The following is a 27,883-nucleotide window of genomic DNA, read 5'->3' on the forward strand; positions in this document are numbered from 1 at the left end:
ATTCCAGAGTGTGTTTTCTACGGGATGTATGAGAAGATCCTGCTGTTTCGTCATGACCAGACGTCAGACAACGTGCTGCAGCTGCTGCGCTCGGCCTCCCAGATCCAGGAGGGCGACCTGGTGGAGGCCGTGCTGTCAGGTAGGAGAGGCTGGATGGTGACATCACAGATGGGAGGGGCTACAATGTCAGGTCATTATTGGACAACAATTTATATTGTTGTAATTAGCATATTGCAAAATGTTTAAAATTGCAATAAGATCGTATCGTGACTTAAGTATCGTGATAATAAAATCGGGGGAATTTTTTCTTCTTTTTGTCAACAACAAACAAAAAAATGTGTTTAAAAACATTACCAATCCTAGCGTTAATTTATACTAATACATTTTATTTGTTTGCAATATTTTGTATCATTAATCTCAATCTGTTCTCTAAAGTTTTCAGATTAATTTAGCGTAGTAAAAAGTACAATATTTGCCTCTGAGATGTAGTGGAGAAGAAGTAGCAGAAAAGGGAAAATACTCAAAGTACAACTACCACGTTTAAACTAAACACGTTTTCACAAACAGAAATTTGCTCTGGTATTTTTTTGAAAAAGGACAAATAAGGGAAATACTGATTCAAGAATGTGATATTAAGAATAAGTGCAATGTGTGAAAATAACGACCCAAGACAGGATTCTGGGTAAAAGTAGTTCCAAACCAAAGAAAACCTCTTGCAGGTATCGACTCTCGTTAACTGGTTTAGTCGACATGTAAAAACTATTTTGGTAAACTTTTTTGGCAGAAAGATAAACAATTGAACAAGAATCCAGATGTGAATAAAAGTGATTTTCGATCTCGTGTTTGTTGCCGTCTGCCAGACTTGTCTGTCTGGCTGCCGCCGAGCTCAGGATTCAGGTGTTCAAGCTACATTACGCTAACGGCCCGACAGCTGCTGCTTCCCAATTTCCTGCTTCTCTGTCAACACCCAGTACAGTGTGTGTGTGTACATTTCCATTTGCTGTTTATTTTAATGAATGTGTTTGCATTTTTGTATTTTAAGTGTCTGTTTCTCTATTTAGGTTTATTACAACTTTGGTTTTGTTTAAATTTGTTCCCATTGTTCATATTATAAAAAGTTGAATTAATTGTATCTGCTAAATATTCTGAGGATTATGTTCCAGTGCTGGCTTCCACAAGAGAAAATGAAGATCTTCTTCTGATAGACGCTTTTAAGGAATTAATGGTTGCAGTTAAAAAACTGGAAGAAATTATTAATTATTTATTAGTTAATACAAATATTTAAAGGGTGGCTCCATTATTATTATTATTATTATTATTTAGATTTGTATGTCACAGCTTTGCAGTGGTGATGTTTTAAAATCTAAACATTAAAATGTTGGTCCAAATACGTATGTTTCAGTCAAAATGTTATTTTCCCTTCTAAAAAACATTTTCTCACTTGACTTTATAGCTTTATGCATGATGACGTTCCTAAATATTATATATAAATATACAACATTTGTAATATATACAACATTGCAAAGTAGGGTTTTCATCAATGGAGTCTTATGACTTTGATTAGAGCGATATAACATTTTATTACTTTCCGTCAGAAAGGGCTGTTTGACAGGATAATAAAGTGGGTGAAAATATTCTAAATATATCGTACACTAATACACTAATACAGACTTCTTTTTAAAGTTTCTAAAATATTATTCTGCTGCTTCCATCCACAGCTGCCTATAGCTCTCTCTTCAAAGCCACAAGACTCCATTGACAAAAATAGAAATGTTACCTCACAGAACACGCAAGTATACAACCCCACAAATCCAAAATAACCCTCATTAGCTTACGGTGATAACCCAAATCCCTGTTTACTGCTAACGGCTGATTAGTCGACCTTCAAGTTGCAGAAAGGAGTACTGAATACCTCCGGATTATTTCCCTCTTCCTTTTCCTCACCCCCCCCCCCCCCCCCCCCCCCACCCCCACCTCCTCTACCTTACCTCCTCCTACTCTTCCTCCTCTGACACTCAGTAAAAAACACTTTTGTTAACAGCTCTCTGTCAGTCCCGGCGACAGCTCGAAGTGTGGAGGAAACAAACAGGAAATTGACTTTGTACGGTGTAACAAGGAGCTCCAGCCAAAAGAGCTGATTGGTCACAAAAAAAACATCCTGATAATTCCCCAAACACTTATCCAGACAGGTTTTTATTGGCTGTGATTTTAACCAGAGAGCTAGTTAATAAACTGTTTCCTCCAGTTTTCTTTTAATCAGCTAACATTAAAGTTGTTTACAATCCACAAAGAACCCAGAGGATGATGGGATTCCACCGCTTCACTGTACCTTCTCTTTGATGTTTTTTAGATATGAAGATCTGTTCGTTCATAAAAATAAAAATAAAATATTCTGGGATTTGTGAGCATTAATAGATGATAAAATGTTAATAAAGGACGTTCACTTTGCTTTTGTTTTAGTTCTGACTGAGATTTATAAAAACTGATGCCTCATAATTAAAGTTTACTCTACTGTTTCACAGAGTTATTGAGCTGAACAGCTAAAACATAAATGTTGTTATCATTATTATCATCGCTGCTGGTTTAGTTTCTCCACCCGCAGTGTTTGTTTTGTGGTTGTGGGTTAACAAGCCACCACGCTCCTTAACGCATTTAATTCCATCACAGAGAAAACACACACACACACAAGTCATTTTCTGAAGCATATAATAACAGTTTGGGAGCTTGTTCAGACTTCCAAACGTATGTTGGCCCTCCAAACAAAAGGCGTAAACAATAATTTGAATAAATGGAGGTAATTTCCTGCAGCAGAATGTCTAATCAGAGCTGTATTCTACTGGAGGACCACAGCACAGGGCGAGTGTGTGTGTGTGTGTGAAAGGCGAGAGGGATTTCAGAAATACATACAGAGAGGGAGAGAGACAGAAAAACGATATCCCAAACTACCCATCATGCCTTGCCAAACCCGCTGGCCAACCAAACAAACAGTGGGTCCATCTGCGCCCGCTGAGAGCCTCTCATACCTCCAAAACATTTACAAAATACCCACTAACAACCCATTCATTACTCTTTGTCTCCGTTCTGTTTATCTCCCTCCCCTCATCTCGCTCTCTCTCTCTCCGTCTCCGGCTAGTTAAAGAAACTCTGGTGACATATTTTCAACATTTTTCAGACTCAAACCAGCCACCAACCAAGTATAGTGTGTTTCACAGCCTGATATCTCCATTGAAACACACCAATGAGCCTCACTGTTCAACATATCCTCATCTAACGGTTTGCAATGACGTCTTACGAAAAAGTTACTCCTCGTTTTTTCTGCGTTCACCTCCAAAAGTCAAGCTACACGAGTCAATTTCTGCTCGTTACATGAAATAATCTTCTGGTTTCACAGGAAACAAGATTAAAATGTAATGTTAATAATCAGTCATAAATAATATCTGTCACTCTCTATTTGTGTAGTACTTTTCATACAAACGTGCAGTGCTTCACACGATAAAATATATAAAGTCATCTGACAAAGATGATAAAACACAGCACTTTAATTAAACAACGGACAGCTGATCAGCTGTGACACACCTCATATTTAATTGAAGCCGCTTTTAAATGACGCTCCGAGTCAAGGACGTCTCCTTTGTTACGTGCATGTTGCCTTGATTTTAGCAAACAAACTCCCACATCTGAACTTGACTTGAACGCAGCATTAGTTCTTGTGCTTCTGCTTGTGTTCCAAGGCCGTGCTCACCCACACAAGTGTTCTCACTTATCCTCACTGATTAGACCTCTGCCCAGAAAGTTTTTCTACCCTAACAGGTGCTGCAAAGCTTACAAGAGTGCGATGGGAAATGTTAATGAAACACCCCGCCCCACACAGAAGAGGTCTAATCAGGGACAATAAGTGAAGACACCTATACAGGTGCACAATGGGCCTTCAAATAACATTTAATATTTGGCAAATTTGGATTTTCTTTCCAAATTTATGGGCGGATTTTTGAAAAAAACAAAACAGAAAGTTAAAAAAATTGAATAATTTAGATAACAGTGCAGAAACTAAAGTATCTCAGGGGCACTAATATATGAAAATTCAAACAATGCCCAGCTGACGAGCCCTGTTTCACAATAATAATAACAAAATGCTACATTTTTCATGTAAAACCCATCACAAACTTAAATTATGATAAACTGTCATCTGTCACCAAGTCGCAATTTGAAACTACTCAGAAAAAAAATAGCAGATGTTCATGAATCAGGAAAGTATTTATCACAAACTGCTATAAAGCTCATTAAACCAGTGTATTCTTTAAACCAGATGTTTTGTCCTTCATTAAAACCTAAATGTGACTCCATTATTTGTCATTGGTTCGTCTATATTTATCGTTTAACTTGGTGAAAACTTGTAAACCTTTTTCAGTAAAATTGAGATATCGGCGTTTACTGTGTAACCGCTCAGGCCGGCTGGTCGATTCCCTCTCTGGTGTTGTGGGTTCATCAGCGGGAGTTCTGGTTGCTGCCGGAGTGCCCCCCCACTGAGTTTTTGTGAAAACAGCTGGAGGATGTTTGGGCTCAGATGGCTGTTATGGCCGTTGGACCAGATCAGCAGCTGCTCGACTTCCAGCCGATTTAAAAGAAAATAATTTAGAAAATGTGGAAAAGAAAACTCCCTTTAGAATAATACATTATATTATTCATTCTACTTGGAAGTGAACATTACTGCACCGTTGTTCTGCTGCCGCTTTGTTTTTAATGTTGGCAAAAATACATTTTTATGGAATATTGATTTCAGCATGTGTCCGCAAATTAATCTCAAAACTGAAAAAAAATGTGTGAAAGCGGTTCTCCGTCCGCAATGTTTCTGATAAACTGTTGATTGATTAATTAATTGACTAGTGGAATAACACGTATATAACCTCAGCTCATATAAGTGCCATTACGACTGAGATTTATAAGACCTGAGTACATAACAATGTGTAACTATATACTGCAAACAAATTTGTGCATTTATACATTTTACTTCAGCTGACCCTTCAACTCCTTTCACTGCTTACACAGCCGGACACCATCTGTCAGTTTGTACATTTGAACTGATGTTTTGAATCCTTTAAGTGTTCACACTGACACGTCCTATCCTGTCATAACTTTACCTTAATTCCCACTTCAACTCCTTTCACCTGTTACACATCATCTGACATTTCAAATCATTTCAGTGCCTACGCGTCATGTTTACACTTCAACTGACAGTTGAAACTTTCTTTTCAGTTCATACTTCAACTCCATTAATGCTTTTTCAAGTGACACTTCAACTCCTTTCAGTGCTAACATCTCAAATAAAACTCTAAATTAATTCAGCACTTCCACTTTTAACTGCCACTTCAACTTCTTCTCATGAGTACAACTCCTTTAAATACCTCAACTTTATTGTACAAATCCATTTCAAAAGCTCAGAACATTCAACTTTTCAAGACTTTCAATCTGTTTTAAATATTTAACCTAACTGATTAGAGAAATGATTGCTTGGTTCAATCGGTCTTCTTTCCTGACACAAAGAACCGGCTCACTGGTTGTTGAAATTATTTGTATCCAAACATCTTTTTTTGCAGCTTCAGCCACAGTGGAGGACTTCCAGATCCGTCCACACTGTCTGTTCGTCCACTCGTACCGAGCTCCGGCCTTCTGCGACCACTGTGGAGAGATGCTGTGGGGACTTGTTCGTCAGGGACTCAAATGTGAAGGTACAAAACCTACTGATGAAGCTCATGAGGCTCTAGAAAAGATAAAAAAATCTGTTCTCACATTTTTGTTAATTTATGTATCGACAAATGAATCTGCTGTTGTCTGTTTCTGATCAGGCTGTGGTCTGAACTATCACAAGCGTTGTGCCTTTAAGATCCCCAACAACTGCAGCGGAGTGAGGCGGCGTCGCTCGTCCAACGTCTCCCTAACGGGGGGGCTGGTAAACCTGGGTCGCCCCCTCTCAGCTGAGCCCTCACCCCCCTTCTACACCGACGATGCTTTACTGGTCAGTGGATTATATACATTCTGAACATGTCTCTGTGATTTATTTCTTTAGTTTTGAAAGACTCGTCTCGTTTAGAAGTCCAAGAACCAACACCTGATACAAGTAGCCAGCATTCTGAGTCTCTAGTCCAAGCTAACAAGTTCTTAAATATGTACTTGATGATGATTGATGCACACTACAAGATGGAGGCTAAAGCTAACAGATCCCAGGCAGAGTATAGAAAACAGCATCATTCTTGTATTTCAGGATTGAGCCCTCATATTATAGATCGATCTGTCCAGTAAATATGTTCATGCTCAATCAGACTTGCTTTGTTCTGAACTACATATGTTTGGATGCTTACTATAGAGGAACAAAAAGTGAGATTCACGTTTTTGTCTTTGTATTTACACACTTTGTGTTTCACTTTAAAAATGAGGGCTAACTGGCCAACTTTTGTGATTTTGGTATTTTGAAAGGGATATGAATCACACAGATGTATACAGACTTTCTTACTACAGCTAGACTTGGTTGTGTTCTGGCAGAGGACCAATCAGGAGTCATTTCTGCTCCTCATATCACTGCCAGATGTGGCTCAATGATGTTTGACTTGCAGTCAGATGGGTCAAACAAATTACTAAAAAAGGGAATCTTATAATTGTTTGTTAAAGAACAACAATTCTACCTTTGAGATGCTTAAATCAGCTGACTGTGTGTTTTTTAGTCGTTCACTGAAAAGTAGAATAACATCTGTCAATTTTTCATTAGAACATTAAAACCCCACTCTAAATATCTTTCTTTTGTTCTCTTTGATTGTCCAGTCTCCGGTCAGTCCCAGCATGGAGGTAAGTTTCACCACTTTTATCCAGAATAATAATCCCTGAGGAATGGTACTTGCATTAAAACGTGTGGCATTTTTGCTTCTAACTATTTAACAAGAGTACACAGGATTTTAAATCTGATATTTATTCCCTCCAATAATGTTCAAACTAACTGGATCGCCCATCTCTTTTTTTGACTATCACTGTTTTTAGCATAAACATGCTTCAAAGTCCTGAAATAACGCAGATTTTTGATTTAAACTTTTGGTTGGAGGACACCTGTGGGTTTAAACGCAAAGAAGAGTTTGTTATAAATCGTGTCAAATCAAGAACATCTTTTTTTCGTCTGGAACATTTTCTCAGCATCTAAGCAAATAAGCCAAGTTGCCTGTGAATAAATCTACTTCTCTAAATGTATTTTTTTTGGTTGAACATGTCCCACAAAGTCATGAACGCTCCTCCACACTGGTCTCCTGATCTTTGTCTCCAGCAGAAGAACCAATTAGATTACTTCCCCGGTCGAGAGCGGCGCTCCAGCTCCCAGTCGTACATCGGCCGTCCCATCGAACTCGACAAGATCTTTCTGTCAAAGGTCAAAGTTCCTCACACCTTCCTGATCCACTCGTATACCCGACCCACCGTCTGCCAGCACTGCAAGAAGCTGCTGAAAGGCCTCTTCAGACAGGGCCTGCAGTGTAAAGGTGAGCATCTTTAAAACTTTTATACATTTGTTTAAATAATCCCTGGTCAGGTAAACGCTGCAGTGAGCGTAACAGTTGCAATATAAAAGTATTTTGACAAAAGAAACACCATCTGGTAATTTATCTTCGTCCAGGCGGCAACATCCGGTTCTTTAAAGTGAAGTCAAAGCTTCATGTCTTGAACCTGCATTCTCTCTACTGTCCATCAGGGGGGACTCCTCTGGTTGTATTCATTTAGTAAATGATGGTTCATTTAGAGTCAAATAGACCATAAAGCAGGGTATGCTTTAGGGCTGGGCTACACAGTGATTGACAGGTCTCTACCAGAGACGTATATGGCATCTCTACATCACTCCTCCTCAGTCCTAATATGGTCACTTCCTGTTCACTGGTTGCCAAAATCTAAGACGGTGTTGGCCGCAATCCAAGATGGCGTCGGCGAAACGCCAAACTCAAGGCTTCAAAAGTGGTGACTTAACGACGACTACGTCCACTTCTTATATACATAAATATAGACTGCTATGTCTTTGTCTCAGCAGTGGTGGAGCTAAAAAAGTAAAGTTTTTCTGGAGGGTTTTTCCTCTGGAGAGCAGGAATGTGAACAGGGGATATCATGGATATCTGACTGCTAGTTGTTAAGACAACTCATCAAATACTTAGTCAGTGCTCCTTGGCATCAGAGATCGGCGCACCAAGTGTTAGTTTTCAACGTGTCAGTACGGTGTGTCAAAACATGCTTAATGTCCTTTCAAAATACATTTAAATTAAAAATAATATTTAAATTGCATGTTTGTCCTTCCACTACAAATCTTTCCTGTTGGTTTAAAAACATTGCATTATTTCCTGCTTTCTGAATAAATGGCATTTTGTCCAACAAATGTCGGACTGTAACCTTCTGGGACCTAATGGCTGCTCTCCTTCCTTGTTTCTCCCTCAGATTGTAAATTTAACTGTCATAAACGATGTGCTCCCAAAGTGCCAAACAACTGCCTGGGAGAAGTTTCCAAAAATGGAGGCAAGTTTCAACAGACACTCACACACACACCTGATGGTAGCGATACTTTATATACGAAGAACTACAGCGTAACTACATAAACAAACCTTAATGCTACGACTAAGTCTTCATGTCCTCACTTTGATGGTCTACAACATCTGGTCCTCACAACGGTAGAAACATGAAACTACACATCCAGGTGTGTGTGTGTTTGTTTCGTAGAGCTCCTAAGCCCGGGGGCGGAGTCAGACGTCATGGTGGAGGGTTGCCTTGACGACCACGATATCGATCAAGGTGGCGACGACATGGACGAAGTGCTGACATCAGAGGGGGGTCTCATGCTGGAGGCAGGGCCAAGCGACCTCTGCGACCTGCACGACCCCGACCTGGATGAGTCCAACCGGGCCATCAGGTACAGAAACACACACACATACACACACACAGAAACACACACACTGATGTGTGAGATTGACTTTTGTCCCGCCCCCTGCAGCCCGTCCACCAGTAACAACATCCCTCTCATGCGAGTCGTTCAGTCCGTCAAACACACAAAGAGGAAGACGAGCAACGTGATGAAGGAGGGCTGGATGGTCCACTACACCAGCAAGGACACTCTGGTACATCTACCTGTTTATACGTCTACCTGTCTGCTTGTTACTTTGTTTGTTTATCTGTCTTCACTACCTTTTAATAATTTAGTGTATCCATGACTTGAATTATTAATTCAAGAACATTTTTTAAAACTAGATGTCTTTAACTAAAAACAATTTAAATAACAGTTATTATTGTCTGCCTGTTTACGAAGAGTGAACCATGAATAAACAGCAAGAAAATGCAAAATAACAACAATAATTAACTGGCAAAGTTGTTGTATGGAAAGTATTTATGAGCAGATTGTGGTAGAAATTTGACAAACAATTTAGTTTTTAAAAAGTTTTCAAAGTGAGTGAGACCGGCTGGTCTGAAGTGAACATTGATTTATTTGTTACAGAATTTACGTACTTCAGTAACAGCACTTCCGTGGTTATTTTAACCCAAACCTCAATTTTTTCCTAAACTTATATAAGTAGTTTTGATGACAAAACATAACTAAGTTGTTTCCTGTGGAGAAGGAAGTTTTTTTTTAAAAGACTGTATTCATGTAACGAGTTGAAATCGACACGTGTTGCTGGAAAAACACATGAAAAATGACAACTAACTTTTCATAAGATATCATACAAACCGTTGTATTAAGATACGTTTTTCTAATTTTATTTATTTATATTTTTTACAAGTATTTGGGACAAGAAAAAGATCTTTTGTAAGAATGAAATGAAACTTTCAGGGAGGGAGTCCTGAGTGTTCAGTGTGACGAGTCGTGGAGGCCCCAAACTGTTCATCCATGAGGGGCCAGGACAGAGTGTCCCGGACTGAGTTCATCTGTGTTCACTGACATCACTGCAGATATTTCACTACTAGAACTGAACTGCTGCTGCTCACACTGTTTGATTGACTGTTGAGGATTTAATTAAATACTTTAAAGATCATACGTATTATTCAGTTTAAATATTGAGCATAAATATAGGTGATTACATTGTCTGTAAACATAATTGTGTTCACAATCTGCCCTCCACTGATTTTATGTATTTATCTTATTGGTTTTTGTTGTCACGTCAAACAGGACGAGATCTTTTGTTAAAAATAAACATGCTGATAATCTCTGTGAAATGAAAATGGATAAATTAATTAGAAACAACACTAGACAGAAATATGATAAGAATATTAAACAGTAAAGTATTATTTTGATTTTTGCAGACTTCTTCCCAGAAGTCTCTCCAAAACTGAGACATACGTTCATGGGAGTTTTTTTTAAACAAAAGTGTAATAAAATATATATTGTTTTCAGTCAGATGAGGTGTTGCTGCTCTGCATCTTTCAGCTCTGTGTGAAAGTTGAAACAAGTTGTTTGTGATTCTGTTAATTGACGTCAGCGTTTCTCTTCCCCTTCTCTCTGTTCACTTTCCTCTGGACATCCTTTTCTCCCTTTTTCCTGTCACCCTCTCTGTCTCTCTCCTCGCCTGCTCTCTCATCTGACTTCTCATTTCTTCCTCCTCTTCCTCTCTATGTTTCAGAGGAAGAGACATTACTGGCGGCTGGAGAGTAAATGCATCACGCTGTTTCAGAACGACACAGGAAGTAAATACTACAAGGTAAGAAGAGCTCCGTCACCCCCTCCCTCGCCACTGATTTACATGAAAGTATGTTAAAGGACAATTCTGGTGTTTTTGGAGTTTTAATCGTATTTTAAATTGTCCTCCTTTTTCTGTTTGTCTTTCTCTTAAGGCATTAGTATCTTTATGCTTTCTGTTTAAACTGCTTGTTGAGCAGATGTCTATAACTAAACTCCCAGCATCCTTTTAGTTCAATCAATGCACAAATCCTCTCACATCTCCGTTGAGTCTGTCCTCAAACTGGTTCACCCAGGAAATGAGGGAAATATTTTCACGTCCTGATTTTGGCTTCACCAAAAAAATATGACACACTGCTGCTGACAAAATGTCCTTGAGTCAAATTCCTTACATGTGTTCACACACTTGGTCAATAAAGCTGATTCTGATTATGGTTGAAGTTAGATTTAAGCTTTCTTGTTGGTATTTTCAAAACACTTTGCTTCACTTTTACACAAGATGAGTTTGTGAGGATGAGGATCCATTAAAGAGCAGAACTGATATTTGTCAGTGCTGGCGGGTGGGAAGCTAGTGAGGGATCATGTCCTTTTATTAAAAGCATCACACACTTTACAGTGATGCTTTTGTGTTTGCAGGGATGTATTTCGGGGTATATCATAATACTTTTGAAGCTACACATGCACTGTAGTGATACACAAATGCACCGGTAACAAGTTTAAATAAAGAGTGCAATGATCAACCTTGTTTCTTCATGCTCTGTCCCTCTTCTCTCTGCAGGAAATCCCTCTGTCGGAGATCTTATGTCTGGAACCGGCTCAGACTTTGTCTGTGCTTCCCGATGGAGCCAATCCTCACTGCTTTGAGATCACCACTGCGTCGCTGGTTTACTACATTGGAGAACACCTGCAGAGAGCTGAGTCCTCTGTGAGCAACAGTAGCATTCTGGTGAATATATGGCGCTCGGCTTATTGTTATGTAGTAAAGCTTTGATGTGTCCAGTGGTTTAGATCTATTTAGATCTTTTACTCAAGTAATAGTACCAAAAGCAGACATAAGTATTCCATTATGAGTAAAAGTCAGTAAAAGTACAGAGGTACTATAATCAATATGTACTTAAAACCTCAAAAATGAAAAATGTGTGTAGTTTACTCCAGTGGTTCCCAACCTAGGGGTCATGCCCCTCCAAAGGGTAAATTGGATAAATTTATCTTTTTTTAAATTTAAATCAAACCATCTGGTAAATTTGGAGAGTAAAAGTCTCATCAATAACCCATAGATATCTGAGATATTGCAATGGTCTGAACTACACTGACCAATTTAACAAATTGTATTTTCTTGGCTAAATATATATACATATATTTTTTATGTAAAATCTTAATCTGAAAGGTAACTAGTAACTACAGCTGCCAGATAAACATAGTAGAATAAAACTTTATCCTCTGAGATGTTGTGTAAAGTAGGCTAGAATAAAATGAAAATTAGTATAGTACAAATATCTCAAAATTGTACCTATGCACAGTACTTGAGTAAATGTACTTACTTTACATGACTAATACTTTATACTGACGGTTTTCTATTGGCTGCTTTCAGGTCAGCGGAGTTGGACAGGATGTGGCTCGTATGTGGGAGACGGCCATCCAGCACGCTCTGATGCCGGCCGTCTCTACAGGAATTTCCCACAGCTCTCACCGCAGTGGACACAGTAAGACAGTTTAAAACCTGTACCCATGTTGGTATTAGTAGAAGGATTTGTCTTTAAACTTGGTTATTTAAAACTTTAATATGTGGTATTGGTCAATAGCAAATTGCTTTGACCTACTTTGTGGATCCCATGTCATTTCGATAGGTCAGAAATGAGTCAGGTCTGAGGCTGAACTTTCAACTAGTTTTGGTCCATGTGTCACACAACTTTATTGTCTCAATTCAAAACTTGTCATTTCAGTCAAAATAAGAATGAGCATGTCTATGGAGTGCCACAAGGCTCAATTCTGGATCCACTACTTTTGTACATCTTTGTATGGTTCATCATTGGTGAGGATGATGTTAATGGTGATCGCTATGCAGACGACACCCAGCTCTATATAGCTAATGGTTATAAAGACTTCAGACCCATTTACTGCCTTAAAAACTGTACCTGCTGTTTGGACATGTTCCTGTGTCTTTTTATACTATAGAACATTAACGATAACAATTTCCTATTTCTGTTTGACAACCAACTTTCAGCCTCAGTCAGTAAAAACTTGTGCAGCCAAACTTTGTTCATAGTCACAGAACTTTATTTAACATTGTTCTGAAGATCCCAAATTTTCAAATCAAATCAAGTTTTATTGTCCCAGCACAACGTATAGTGAAATTCTATCTCCATGCCTATCTCCATAACAAATTTAACAAATGATCTAACAAATAGATAAAATAAGAAATACAGAAAGAGAATAATAATTAGACTTAAACAATGAGACTATAATCCGTATGATTTTCAATGTTAGTGTGAGTTTCAAAAACTGAAACTATATAACCAGCACATGCTTATGTCTTTTTTTTAAAGAATTCAAAAATAAAAAGATTGCAGACATGTACTCAACATAATGGTATAAAAATGAATTCATAGAAATCAAAACATTGAATTAATTAATTTGATATTATTTTTATTATTGGGATGAATAATAATAAAAATATGTTATTCATCTAATACAAACTACATTTTTAGTGTTTATAAGTTTGAGAATCTTCTATTCAGAGTCCTTTCCTATTAAAACAAATAAAACAATGACAATATTACTCATCAAAACCAGAACAAGCAAACGACAAACAAAGACACAAAAACAGAACACAGACAAAAACAACAGAAAATACAAATCTAGAATAAGTAGATATGTACAACCAGTGAAGCCTCTTGCTAAGGTTCAAGATGAAATTAGATAAATCCTTAACTGTGTCCTAAAAGCTGGCCAGGAAGTTTCATAACTAAATCTAATTTATTTTTAATGTGCAACAACATGTCAGGTTGAATTTCGGGGAAATGTGTGTTGAAGGATACATCTTAAATATGTATTTTATTCAATGGATGTGCATCATGATACTGACATTACTGACATTGTGGAATAACCTGATTCTTCCAGCATTTAATCTGTTTACGGGAATGCTGCATGTTAAGAGGTTAGAGTCACCACTTTGTCTTCTTACTCACTTTAATAAGAACACAGGATGTTCTGACGTTCAGAGAATCTATATAAAATTGGACAAAATGTGAATGTTATTATAGCATTAGTATCCCGCCTGTGGAAGGACACATTTGCAGCTCAGGTATTAATGTTCATGGTGAATTCTCCCGCAGACTCTCAGATCCCCTCAGGGCCTCGACACCCACACAAAAACCCATCAGAGATATTTCAGACTTCTGCTGACGTCAAACTGATCATGACTAACACTTCACTGTTGGTCTCAGTGCCTTCTCCGACTCTCTGTGTTCACCTGTGGGGAAAATGCACTGAAATAATACCGTGTCTCAACCGCCGGAAGGCTACAGGCTTCAGATTTAGAAAATCTATTATTCAGTAGATATACTTCTTAGAGAAAGTGCACAGCTTAATAACAGAAGGTCTGTGTGTCTTTTAGAGTTATTAACATCAACGATTATTCGTGTTTTTATTATTTCCCTTAAAGATGCTGATTGTTTCTCTTCAGTTTTAAGTCTAGTCGTGTTTGTGTCTCATCAACAGAGGACATTTCCATCAGTATTTCTGTCTCCAACTGCCAGATCCAGGAGAATGTGGTGAGAAAACACGCGCACACACACACACACACACAAAGATGTAGTGGTGTTTATACGCAGGTATACATCATGGGCATCATCATTCAGCACATAGAATATTTTCTGAGCCATACATCGCTGACAGACGTTTGTGACAGGGGGCTGAATCAATCAATCAATCAATCAATCTTTATTTGTAGAGCACCTTTCACAGAGGTTAGTGCAGTTCAAAGTGACCGATTAAAGATGCCATCTTCAAAGCCACCAGACTCCTTTGATAAAAACAGTAATTTTACGTCAGTTGTGTGACTCTAGTGAATCAGAGCTAAACCTTTAAAACAGCAAAGTCACACAATGATGTCGGCCGATGTATCAGTCAGGCTTTAGTGAACAGAGGAGTGACAAAAACAACACATTGTTTCCTGGTTAGCTTTCAGGTTTTTGGTTCATTAACTTTCTGTCATGGGCTTCAGATGCAAGATGAAGGTCTCCGTCTTCCTCCAACTACAAACTACATCCTGTTTACATCCTCTGATCCCTCTTCATGCATTTGCATTTGAAGACTCGGAGGACGTGTCACCGAGTTGAGCATCAAACGCTCCTGTGCATTAACATCATAAAGATTTTTTTTTTTTCACACAAGGCTGAAAAATGTCTGCAAACTCTATTCATGCAGATGTAACCGCAGAGAACACGGAGTCCCAATTTCCATGCAGAAAATAGCGCCTCACCTTTTTTCCCCCATCCGTCTCCAAGGTGAGCGCGTCTTCGAGCACCTTCAAATGGAGATTACTGTGATTACTCACTCAGCCAAATGGTTTCCATGGTGACAGAGGATGGTAATTAGGCAGCGAGGCTTCGGGGAAAGGGGGGGGTTATAATATTGTATTTCTGTCCTCTTTGCTCGAGGTGTGATATTAAGCTGTCAGCTGACGGGGGAGAAAAGAGAGACGTGATTGCAGACAAGGAGAAAATATTTTGCAGTTTTGGTGTCAAAGCTGTGGCAGATCAGTGACGCCGGGTAGTTACGCTCAGTGGGCTTCTCTGAACAACTCCACCTGTAGTTACACTCAGTGGGCTTCTCTGAACAACTCCACCTGTAGTTACTCTCAGTGGGCTTCTCTGAACAACTCCACCCGTAGTTACTCTCAGTGGGCTTCTCTGAACAACTCCACCTAGTTACACTCTGTGGGCTTCTCTGAACAACTCCACCTCTCAGTGGGCTTCTCTGAACAACTCCACCTAGTTACACTCAGTGGGCTTCTCTGAACAACTCCACCTAGTTACACTCTGTGGGCTTCTCTGAACAACTCCACCTCTCAGTGGGCTTCTCTGAACAACTCCACCCACTTTCTGTCACACGGCCTCGCCCTCCTCCACTCCAGCTGGAGCAGCTCTCACAGGAAACTTCACAGCTTTTACAACTTTTAAAAAGCTCGGCTCCACTGGTGGAAAGTAACTAAGTACATTTACTCAAGTACTGTTTGAGGGTTTGTATTTCTTCTGCTTTATTAGATCTTACATGAAAACATTGTGCTGTAATTTACAGATTATGAAAGAAAAATATCAAATAAAATGTGATACAAAACATACAAAGCAGTTAATACGCACCAGCTACAATATCAAAGTTATTGTCCATTAATCCATCAGATTATAATCAGACATATTATTGTTCTGCTTGATAACTTTACTTTTGTTACTTTACAGGCAACGATATAGTTTGTCATGCACTAATCAATTTTGAGATTTTGTCCTATTTTTCTTCCATAACTCGTCTTCTTTCAGACTCGTTGAAAGAAAACATTTATTTTGCTACTTTGTCTGTTTACGTCTGTAGATTTCTACTAAATTCACCAAAAGTTCCCACTACATAATGCCTAATTTCTATATTTAAACATAACATTACAGAAAACTTGCAATACAATAAATAATCCTCTTAATGTGAGTAATGAAGTGGTGAAGTTTCATGGTGATATCTATTAGTTAATGTTTTGACCCTATTCACCTGTAGTGTCTTCTAAATGTCTGTAATGTAACTAAACACTGAATTTACGCTCGAGCTTCATTTGGAATGATTGATGTGAACTTTTGCTCAGACTTGTTCTTCTGTTTTGCAGGACATCAACTCGGTGTATCAGATCTTTCCAGACGAGGTTCTTGGTTCAGGACAGTTTGGCATCGTCTATGGAGGTAAAACGTGCAAAATAACATCTAAACCTGCAGTAAGATAAAAGATCTAAACAATAAAGTGGAAGTATTTTGAGAAAAAGTCATCAAGTTTAACATGTTAGGATATGTTGACAGTAAAAATCTTAATATTTGGAGAATATAGTTTATTTTGATATTTTTTCATTTTAAATTTAAATTCTAATATTTTAATTTAAACTCTTGAATTTCTTTTTTCTTACAAAATAAATTGCAAAATTGCAAATACATAAAAATAAAATAAAATATATCAATGCTTGCTTCTAGAAACGCAGCTGTTCGACTCAAATCAAACCGTCCAAACAAACCTTGACTTAGTGAATAAATAATAATAATGATATTTAATAATAATAATAATAATTGATTTTTGTGTGTTTTCATGCAGGTAAACACAGAAAGTCCGGCCGAGACGTCGCCATCAAGATCATCGACAAACTCCGCTTCCCCACCAAACAGGAGAGTCAGCTGCGCAACGAGGTGGCCATCCTGCAGGTATACACACACACACACACACACACACACACACACACACACACTCACAGTGGAGCCTGTTGGCTGTGAGTGAGACTTCCTGCCGTGAACGACTTCATTACCGTGGCAACACCGTAGGGGTGTGACATCCTGTAATATTCCAGCGCTGCTCAACCTGCAGAAGCTGCTGCTGCAAACACACACACACACACACACACACACCTGCACACAAAACACTGTCTTTCTAAAATGTACTTAAATTTTGATTATTATTTTATTCAGATATCCAAATATATGATTTAAAGCTGTTGCAACTATTAGGAGTCATCAGAAGAAATGTGTTTATGGCACAGGACTGATAGCATAATGTTTCCATAAATCATTCAGTGACGCACGACGAAATTCAGTTGTAGCCAATTTATAACACAACAAACACAAGACAAACAAAACAGAAACAGTAGGACATTCCGTTGTTTTCCGATGTTGAGTGAATATATTGTGTCAGAAAATGACAAAAAAGTTAGAATAAAAATATTGATTTCTTCCTCCTCCTCCTCCTCCCTCCAGAGTTTGCACCACCCGGGCGTGGTCAACCTGGACTGCATGTTTGAGACCCCGGAGAGGGTGTTTGTCGTCATGGAGAAGCTCCACGGAGACATGCTGGAGATGATCCTGTCCAGTGAGAAGGGACGACTCCCTGAGAGGATCACCAAGTTCATGGTCACGCAGGTAACGCGGTTTCCACTTCCTCTTCGTCACTTCAAGTGACATTTAAGACGCTTGAATTTAAACTTGTGTGGGATATAAATGAAGGTGGTGATGGTGGCGTTCATCATCTAAAATCAGGAAACTCGTAATAGAGAGAACATCTGGTCACATCTGGACTCCCTGGCTTTTTCTCTAGCGCCACCTTCAGCATGTTTTCTCTGATTGCTTTGACAAAACGTGAATTATTATTAATATTACTACTACTACTGCTACTATTGTTATTATTATTACTACTATTGTTATTCTCATTATTATTATTATCTGTCACCATCAGATCCTGGTGGCTCTGCGTCACCTCCACTTCAAGAACATCGTCCACTGTGATCTGAAACCTGAAAACGTGCTGCTGGCTTCTGCAGACGCATTTCCACAGGTACTGTGTGTGTGTGTGTGTGTGTGTGTGTGTGTGTGTGTGTGTGGATTATATTAACTGAATTTTTTGAGTCTTTTCGATGAAAAGATTTATTATGATAATTATTCACGTTCTGATAAAATCATGCAAAGTTTTGTGTTTTTTGTTTGTGTTTTCCTTTAAAGCATCACACAGAATACACAACTTCTCAGTGTAATATTTTTGACAGAATATTTCTTTTTTTTTTATTGTATGAAAAAAGTCTGACTTGGAGTGTTTCATTTTAACGGTAATGAAGTCGAAACAGTGAAAACATTCTCTGAAATGTTTCTTTTTCCCATATTGACAAATTAAGTCTGGAATATCTTTGTAAATGATGTGATGCATGCTGGGATACGATTCAACCAAGAGCGAAGAATTAGAGATGTGGAATGACGTGTACATGTCGTACATGACAGGAGAGAAAAAAGCAGGCAAGGAAGATGTGGAGCGAGGAATCCGCTGACATTGTGACACAAATTTAAAAGATTCAAAACTCTGAAAAAACACCAACAAGAATGATACAAAATCACAAGTAAGAAAACCCTGAAGAAGACGATGGAACTGGGATATTTGAAAAGTTTGCTTTATATTTGCTTGAAATTTAAAGCAAAATATGGCTACTGTATATGTTTATGGAATCAGATATTAATCACTACATATTAAGATTAACATAATTAACTTATATTCCATAAATGTTAAGTGAATGCAGTACAGAAACCAGTTTTCATGTTTAAATTTAAATTAATAATTGTAACAGGATTGTACAGAGGACACAGAAAATAGTGGCAGCTCAGCAATCAGAGGCAGAGTCAGTTCTGCAGGTTTTCAAGGTATTTAATTAAACTCACTTCAAGTAACACAAAACAGAAAACCCTAGCTCAGTCCAGATCTCTGTCACAAAACTAGAAAATATAAACTATTTCAGCCTGGCCGCTAGCCGACTTACTGGTCTCAACTCTCTCTATCCCTCGAGACCTGAGGGAGGCGCGACCCTGCTCCTCCTGCAGCATTCTCTCCGCATGTTCTCCCTGATCAGCTTCACATTTGTTCATCTCCCTGACGAGATCAGCTCCAGGTGTGTCTCGTCCCACACCTGATCCCAATGCTCTCCTGAGTGAGTGGGTGGAGCCCTCTGGCTGGAATGGAGATTCCTCTAACTACCCTGGACCTCAGCCCTTTACACAAAGTACTTGTTTTTGGTGCTTACATAGGCGTGTATTATGTTCTGTCCCACTCATTATTACTTAAACCAATATTCAAACATAAACAGTCCACCATGCATCTGAATTCAACACGGATTTGTCCGTTGGTGTGTAAATCATGCGTAAACACACACACACGTGTGCGTGCATGAACGTCCTGGTTTGGTCACGCAAGAAAAGACCAAACACAAACACACAGATCTATGTCTGTTGTGTCTTCCATCTACTGTAGAGTAGATACACACATTATAAAGCAAAGAGGTGGAACAGGACACCAGACTCAGACAGTCCAATACCTTTCAGTGCAACTATTAGCAGCTTTCTGCACTCTTCAGTCTCCTCTCCAGGAATCAGTGTCAGACTGTTAGCTGATGGCTGTAATGATGCATCAGGCTGTTGGGCTCACACACTTTACTTCCTGTGTCTCAGAGCCTGCTACTCCGTATATTACATCAGGAAACAAACAAATACAGACGGAGTAACTGTTAGCGTGGGAGCTAGCTAGCTAGCTGAGTCACAGTGTTGCCAGATTGAACTGGTTTCCACCCAACTGGGCTACTTCTGATTACGTTGGGCTGCTTTTGTCATGATAATATTGTGAAAACAATCATTTCATCAATCATTGAAGAGTCATTTTATGGTCAAAACACTGATACAAACGTCAGTAAACTTTTTATGTCATCACTCACTCAATTATTGACTCATATATTATATGAGTTATATATAATATATAATGAAGAAGAAATAATGACTTACCTCGACATCATCGTCATGGACATTGACACGAGAATTTGTATATTTGGTTGTTCAACCTTTCCCTGAACCTAACTAAGTAGATCAGTACCTGATCAGGTACTGATCAGGTACTGAATTAAGAATTAGCTAGCTAGCGCACTCCAATGTCCAGACGCCTCACTCCACGCCTCTTTTGAGACTATGTTGGCGGGGGGAAGAATGGACCTTGAGTTCGCAGCTGTAGAAACTTAAACTCAACCAGCACCGGGGGTCTGATGCTGCACCGCACAGCTGAGGGGTTTTGCGCTGACTGAATTTGAGTTTTGTCACCAATAAAACAAATCGTCACGTCATGCTAAAGGTTTTGTGTAACAGACCTCCGTCCACGTCGTGTTTCAGGTGAAGCTGTGTGACTTCGGCTTCGCTCGGATCATCGGCGAGAAGTCGTTCAGGCGTTCGGTGGTCGGCACGCCGGCGTATCTCGCTCCCGAGGTCCTGAGGAACAAAGGCTACAACCGCTCTCTGGACATGTGGTCGGTGGGGGTCATCATCTACGTCAGGTCGGAGGCTCACCTGATGGATGATATTGTTGTTGTTCTCTTGTTATTTTTATTTTTATTTTCTCACCTGGTTTTATCCTCCTCATTTTCTCCTTCCTTTAGTTTTAACTTTTCTCATGGTCCTCAGCAAAAGTCGACCAGCAAACACTACAACATAAAACATAAAAGCAAACTATTTTATCTAAGTTTAAATCATGGCCATTCCATAAACTGAATTACAGGTTAAATCTGTAATATGATGATTTCTGTATTTTATGTTCTGCAGTCTGAGTGGGACGTTCCCTTTCAATGAAGATGAAGATATCAACGATCAGATCCAGAACGCTGCCTTCATGTACCCTCCTCATCCCTGGAAGAAAGTTTCCCAGGAAGGTACGTAACACTGAGGACCTTCTTTTTGCTCCTCGTCCAGTCGTGAACAGGAAATCTTGAGTTGTAAACCTGTAAATTTAAAAGTCCTGGATAATCTGGATACTGGGTCATGTAAACACCTTCTTCAGGTTCATGATCATCCTCTTCCATGTTTGCAGGTGCTTCATCAACTTAAGTTACATAGTAGTTAGTCAATAAATGCTCAAATACAAAGAAAGTTTGATTTTGGTTTGCAGATTATTTGTTTTGTTGCTCTGGTTTTCTGTAACTTGATGATCAGCTAAAGAAGCTAAATCCAGTGCTGTGATGAGTCCTGCAGAGTCCAGGCAGCCAAAAACTAAAATGTGCAAAACACCTGGTGGAAATCGGGGGGCCCAGTACTCAAGTATTTTGCTCTTATATATTGCCTATTGAGTCCTATTGAGTCCACAGACAATTGAGACAAAGTCAATGCATTGACGCGAATGGCTGCAAATGGACGCGAATAGACAAGAAATCGCGCCGGGCGTTGCAACTGAGGCGAATGGCGCGTCGTGAATAATTCAAAATTCTGCTCATTCGCGGATCCGCTTGAGTTCAACTGTGTCACGAAAGCCTATCAGCGTTGAGATTCTCCTCCTGTCATCACTGCATCCTGACGTTGAGAATCAGAATCAGAAATTATTGTAGCTGTAGCTGTTTGCCAACAGCTCTACGCTACCTCGTATTAGTAGAGACACTATGTGTATTAATGTATGTGTATAAACGAGGCTGCCGTATTTACGCCTATATGACGTTATTTTGCGCGTTGATGGAGCTACTACAATGTTAGCAAAGCCGAGCATTGATCGATCCAAACTCCATTAAAAAAAACAAGCATTTTAAAAATGATTTGCTTGACGTCTGGCCGACAGACCTAACAAAGCATGAATTCAGACTTTTTACAAATCGGCATCATTAATGTCCTGCTTTAATCCAGGTTCTCACAAAAGGCACTGGACCACATTTCAAAGTTGTCTCTCCCACTCACTATTCATACATACTGACTCAATGTTTTGCAGTTTGAATATTTAACTCCTGAGCATTAGTTTAAAAAGTAATTTGAGTCACAATTGCAAGTGACGAACTGTCTAATGATTTTAAAGACCCCCAACATTTTGCAATTGAGGCTTTCAGGGTGTCTGAAGTGTCAATCAAAAGTTCTCGGACCCCCTGTAGACCCCTATATCAGTGGTTACTCATCCTCTACAGAATGAGGTTCAGGCATGTAAACAAGGATTAGAAGGACCAGGTTTCTCTTGCAAACAGTGTATTCTGAATGTGATTAAAAACCAGGATACTCGTGAAAACTTACTAAATGTTTTTACTGATGATTCAACGAGTCATATTTCTGTAAAACGCTGCCGAGGGTCATTTTGTACTGAAACCACATATCAGAACTTCCTCTACCAACAAATATAAATAGTCAGAACATCCCCTATAAAACCACGATCAAAGATGAATGCTTTGTTTCACCTTTTTATATATGACTCAGTGGTTATTTTTGGTGAGTTTATTATTCCTCCCTGCTGCAGTATAATATCTCCGGCACTTGAAGTCAGTCTCTTTCCTGCTGTGTGACTCATGTTGTTGTCGTCATTGTCTCTAAATGCATCCGCCGTCTGTGTTGGCTGGAGTCGTCCTGTTGACTACGAGACGGATAAATCAGCCTGACTCACTCGCTGCTCGGCCCGGATGCCCGAAGGGCTCTCAAAGCTCCCCTCCACCTCCTCATACCGCCACAGCGACTTCAAAATAAACCTTGTACAAAGTCATTTTTCTGTCAGGAGTATTAAATGTCAGAGAAGAAAAACTCTTAGTGTGTCAACTAATCTGCATTTTTCAAAGATCACTTTAAGGGAAGACACTTTAATAAATGGATTCTGTAACTCATTTATTTGTCTGCCCACAAACACGATTCAAGTTTTATAATGGTGACACTTGAATAAAGAAGTTATATTGTCATGTTAAACATGAATTGAATATTATGCAACTTCTTTCACAAAAAGATGTTGCATGACGCGGTTGAACAGTGAATTATATAGCTAGTCAATGCTTTTAATCGTATCCATTAACACTTCAAATGTTGTTTAGGAGAAGAAGAAAGTAAAAGTTAGTAATCTGCTGAATGTCTTTGAGGCTTTTATCTTGTAGAACGTCTCTTTAATAGATAGTTATAGTTATAATAATAGTTATTTAGTTTAGTACATGGACAACAAAACGCTGTTCAATGGTTCAACCAGACTGACAACTGAAAGCGACAAACATCCCCCGATATCTGATGAAAAAGTTACTCCTCATTTTCCGTGCGTTTTCCTACGAAAGTCCAGCAACACGTGTCCCTTTAAGCTTTTTACATGAATACAGTCTTTTCAAAACAAAATTCCGTCTGCACAGGAAACAACTGTGTTTAGGCAACTGTAACTACGACGTTAGGTTTAGGAAAACGTTAACTTCTCGTTTCACATGAGGAATGAACAGAGATCTCCAGGATTTGTTTGTCACCAAACTTCATTACTCCAGTAACTTTCATTGTTTGCTGTGAAGATGGGAATTTATTTTGAAAAGACTGTATTCATGTAGCAAGCGTAAATTGAAACAAAAAAACGCACGAAAAATGAAGAATAGCCTTTTCGTATTATATCATACGACCCGCTGCATGAGGAGGAGTTGGAAGCGTAGACTATATAAGAAGTGGACTTATTGATTTGTGGACCATGTATGGACTGAGCAGGAGTAACATAGAGACACCGTATACGTCTCTGTTAGAGACCTGTCAATCACTGTGTAGCCCCGCCCAAAAGCATACCCTGCTTCATGGTCTGTTAGACTCTAAATGGACCATAATTTACTAAATGAACTTGAAAGACTTGAAACTACAGATTGAGACCATAAACTCATGTTTACAATGTTTACTGAGGTAATAAATCAAGAGAGAAGTAGAGTCATTTTCTCATAGACTTCTATACAACCAGAGGAGTCGCCCCCTGATGGTCAGTAGAGAGAATGCAGCTTTAACACATGAAGCAACGGCTTTACTTTTCAGAATTTGTCGGAGTTTGTCGGCTGGTTGGAAGATTAGTCAAGGGTTAGCACGACTGGAATATCAGCTGAACACTAAATCGACGTTTGTTTGATCAATTTCATTCAAACTATTTTACATTTAAATAAAACATTTGGTGTCTGATACTGTTTCTATCTCTGTTAGAACAGTCAGTTTCATGTGCAGCATGAGGCATTGAACATCCAATCATGCTCTGCTCAAACAAAATTGTCAAGAATAACTTGACACTTGAAAAAATGGGACAAAACTTGAGTAAATCTGTCTGAGAATTGTAGATATGTTTCTCAGAGCTGGTGTTGGATGGACGGACATCGCCATCGTTCGGCCCCACTATTAGAGGAAAACAAAAAGTGTGGATTAACGACGGGGTCATGTGACTCCGCTGAGAAAGAGGAATGTAGGAGGGGTTAAAAAAAAGCCTTGAAAAGCAGCGAGAGTGCAGGCAGTTCCTGGAAAGAGAGTGAGACGGACAGATTCGGGGGGGTATTCATGTGCTGCTCCATTCATGTGCATAATGCCAAGCGATGGAGGCCTCTGTAGACCTGAGGGGCCCCGGGGTCCTCGAGCTGTTCAGACTGCTGACCCCTGAAGAAATGTTAACATCATGTTAGCTTTGCTCATTAGCCCCGAGTGGCCCCTCACCACGGGGGGGCTACATCCTCCTCCCCTTCTGCATCCCTCCCTCTGTTGGACACTCGCTTTACCTCAACATTTCTCGCTCATCTTTTTTTCTTGTTTCCTTGTTCTTTCTTTCCTTCTTTCCAGCGATTGACCTGATTAACAACCTGCTGCAAGTAAAGATGAGGAAGAGATACAGTGTGGACAAGACCCTCAGTCACCCCTGGCTACAGGTAACATTTATTCTGCATCATCATTGTTTCTGAATTCATTTAAAAGTTAAATCAGTGTGAAATAGTCGTAAATGTCTCCCACCTTCCTTCAAACAGTCACACTTCACCACCAAAGACTGGACGAGGAAGTTGAGGCTAAATTAAAAGAACTAACCAACTTTTTAACAACTAAAGAGAAGTGTAACTACTAGATTACAGGCTACACATAATGTTAAAGATTACTTTTTTACTTTTAACAATGAATACCAGACTAAAGTACAAGTTCCTGAGTTAATACAATTAAATTTATTTTGTACAGCCCAAAATCACACATCACAAATTTTCTTCAGAGGGCTTTACAATCTGTACACATATGACATCCTCTGTCCCGGGACCCTCACATAGGTACAGGAACACCCCCCCCAGCCCTAACTATAAACCTGAGCCAGCTCTAACTATAAACCTGAGCCAGCCCTAATTATAAACCTGAACCAGCCCTAACTATAAACCTGAACCAGCCCTAATTATAAACCTGAACCAGCCCTAATTATAAACCTGAGCCAGCTCTAACTATAAACCTGAGCCAGCCCTAATTATAAACCTGAACCAGTCCTAATTATAAACCTGAACCAGTCCTAACTATAAACCTGAACCAGCCCTAATTATAAACCTGAACCAGTCCTAATTATATACCTGAACCAGCCCTAATTATAAACCTGAACCGTCCTAATTATCAACCTGAGCCAACTCTAACTATAAACCTGAACCAGTCCTAACTATAAACCTGAACCAGCCCTAATTATAAACCTGAACCAGCCCTAACTATAAACCTGAACCAGCCCTAATTATAAACCTGAACCAGCCCTAATTATAAACCTGAACCAGTCCTAATTATATACCTGAACCAGCCCTAATTATAAACCTGAACCGTCCTAATTATCAACCTGAGCCAACTCTAACTATAAACCTGAACCAGCCCTAATTATAAACCTGAACCAGCCCTAACTATAAACCTGAACCAGCCCTAATTATAAACCTGAACCAGCCCTAATTATAAACCTGAACCAGTCCTAATTATATACCTGAACCAGCCCTAATTATAAACCTGAACCGTCCTAATTATCAACCTGAGCCAACTCTAACTATAAACCTGAACCAGCCCTAATTATAAACCTGAACCAGTCCTAATTATAAACCTGAACCAGTCCTAATTATAAACCTGAACCGTCCTAATTATCAACCTGAGCCAACTCTAACTATAAACCTGAACCAGTCCTAATTATAAACCTGAACCAGTCCTAATTATAAACCTGAACCAGTCCTAACTATAAACCTGAACCAGCCCCAACTATAAACCTGAAACAGCCCTAATTATAAACCTGAACCAGTCCTAATTATAAACCTGAACCAGTCCTAACTATTAACCTGAACCAGTCCTAATTATAAACCTGAACCAGTCCTAACTATTAACCTGAACCAGTCCTAATTATAAACCTGAACCAGTCCTAACTATTAACCTGAACCAGTCCTAATTATCAACCTGAGCCAACTCTAACTATAAACCTGAACCAGCCCTAATTATAAACCTGAACCAGTCCTAACTATAAACCTGAACCAGCCCTAACTATAAACCTGAACCACTCCTAACTATAAACCTGAACCAGTCCTAACTATAAACCTGAACCAGCCCTAACTATAAACCTGAACCAGCCCTAACTATATAAAAAAGAAAACGTCATGAATTAAAAAATGAAAGTGTTAAAATTTGACAACAATTCTGGGACCAGTATGTTTTAGGGCGCGCTTGCTTTCTCCACCAGGACTACCAGATGTGGCTGGACCTGAGGAACCTGGAGTCCCGGATGAACAAGCGCTACATCACCCACGAGAGCGACGACCTGCGCTGGCATCACCACGCCCAGCTCAGCGGCCTCGACTACCCCACACACCTCGCCAACGGTCCCCGCAGCGACGGCAGTCAGCCGGTGGAGTGTTACCAGGAGCACGAGGAGGAGCTGGAAACCCTCAGCGAGAGGGTCAGTGAACTCTGAGGACGGGGCTCCAACACGAGAACCAGCAACTGTTGCAAAATTAAAGAAAAGCACAAATCAAAACAAATGAGGAGACATTTTAAAGATACTTCAACACTTTTACTAAACTAACCAACAAAACATTTGAAAACAAATTTAAAATTTCTTCATTGACTGAAAAACATCCGTCATTAGAGAGATATTAATTAAGGACGCGCATTGCATTCACTACAAGAATAAAAATCTCACTTACTTTGGTCTTTATCTCATTATTATAAGATGAAGATCTCTGCAAGTTAACTTTAGCTGAAAGCCTTAATGTCTGTTAGGACATTAAGATCATTTTTATCTTGTGGTTATGAGATTCTTGTTTTCAAATTACGAGGGAAGGATCTCAACTATTTCTTTTTGTAATTATGAAGTCCTTGTTGCTTAATAACAAGGTTATAATTCATTTTAGATCTCAGTTTCGTAAGCATAATTATTTAATTATCTTTTCTCTTTACTACGAGATCCTTGTTTTGTTAGTATCAGGTCAGGTTTTCGTAATTATTTTCTTATGATTATAAGACCCTACAGAAGATAATCAAGGAAACAGGTCAAATCAGCATACCTTGTAATTATAAAGATAAAAAATTATAAAGATCTATATTTTATAATCGCAACGCTCAAAACGAGAAGATGACCTTGTAATAACAAAACAAGGATCCATAACACAGATATCGGTCTTTAGGATGAGTAAACACATCTCCTAATTATGAAATGATGAGTCACAGCAAATATTTCTTCTTTGGTGAATGCAAAGCA

The 27,883-nt window shown here is 39.1% G+C and overlaps 1 protein-coding gene across 1 annotated transcript; it reads left to right on the forward strand.

The window, feature by feature from the left end:
• On the forward strand, positions 1 to 27,097 carry prkd1 (protein kinase D1). Its single transcript, XM_076107978.1, has 20 exons — positions 1 to 139; positions 5,595 to 5,726; positions 5,844 to 6,013; positions 6,814 to 6,837; positions 7,304 to 7,514; positions 8,452 to 8,529; positions 8,731 to 8,920; positions 9,002 to 9,125; positions 10,620 to 10,697; positions 11,454 to 11,621; positions 12,267 to 12,378; positions 14,396 to 14,448; positions 16,545 to 16,617; positions 17,018 to 17,124; positions 17,671 to 17,832; positions 18,146 to 18,244; positions 20,602 to 20,762; positions 21,028 to 21,134; positions 24,982 to 25,067; positions 26,867 to 27,097. The coding sequence occupies exons 1-20, from the start codon at positions 25 to 27 to the stop codon at positions 27,095 to 27,097; spliced, it is 2,481 nt and encodes an 826-aa protein (XP_075964093.1). The 5' UTR covers positions 1 to 24.
• The last annotated feature ends 786 nt before the right edge of the window (positions 27,098 to 27,883 follow it).

The sequence above is a fragment of the Anarhichas minor genome, unplaced genomic scaffold (genome assembly GCF_050575085.1).
Source record: "Anarhichas minor isolate MPS153535 unplaced genomic scaffold, ASM5057508v1 ptg000040l, whole genome shotgun sequence".
NCBI lineage: Eukaryota > Metazoa > Chordata > Actinopteri > Perciformes > Anarhichadidae > Anarhichas > Anarhichas minor.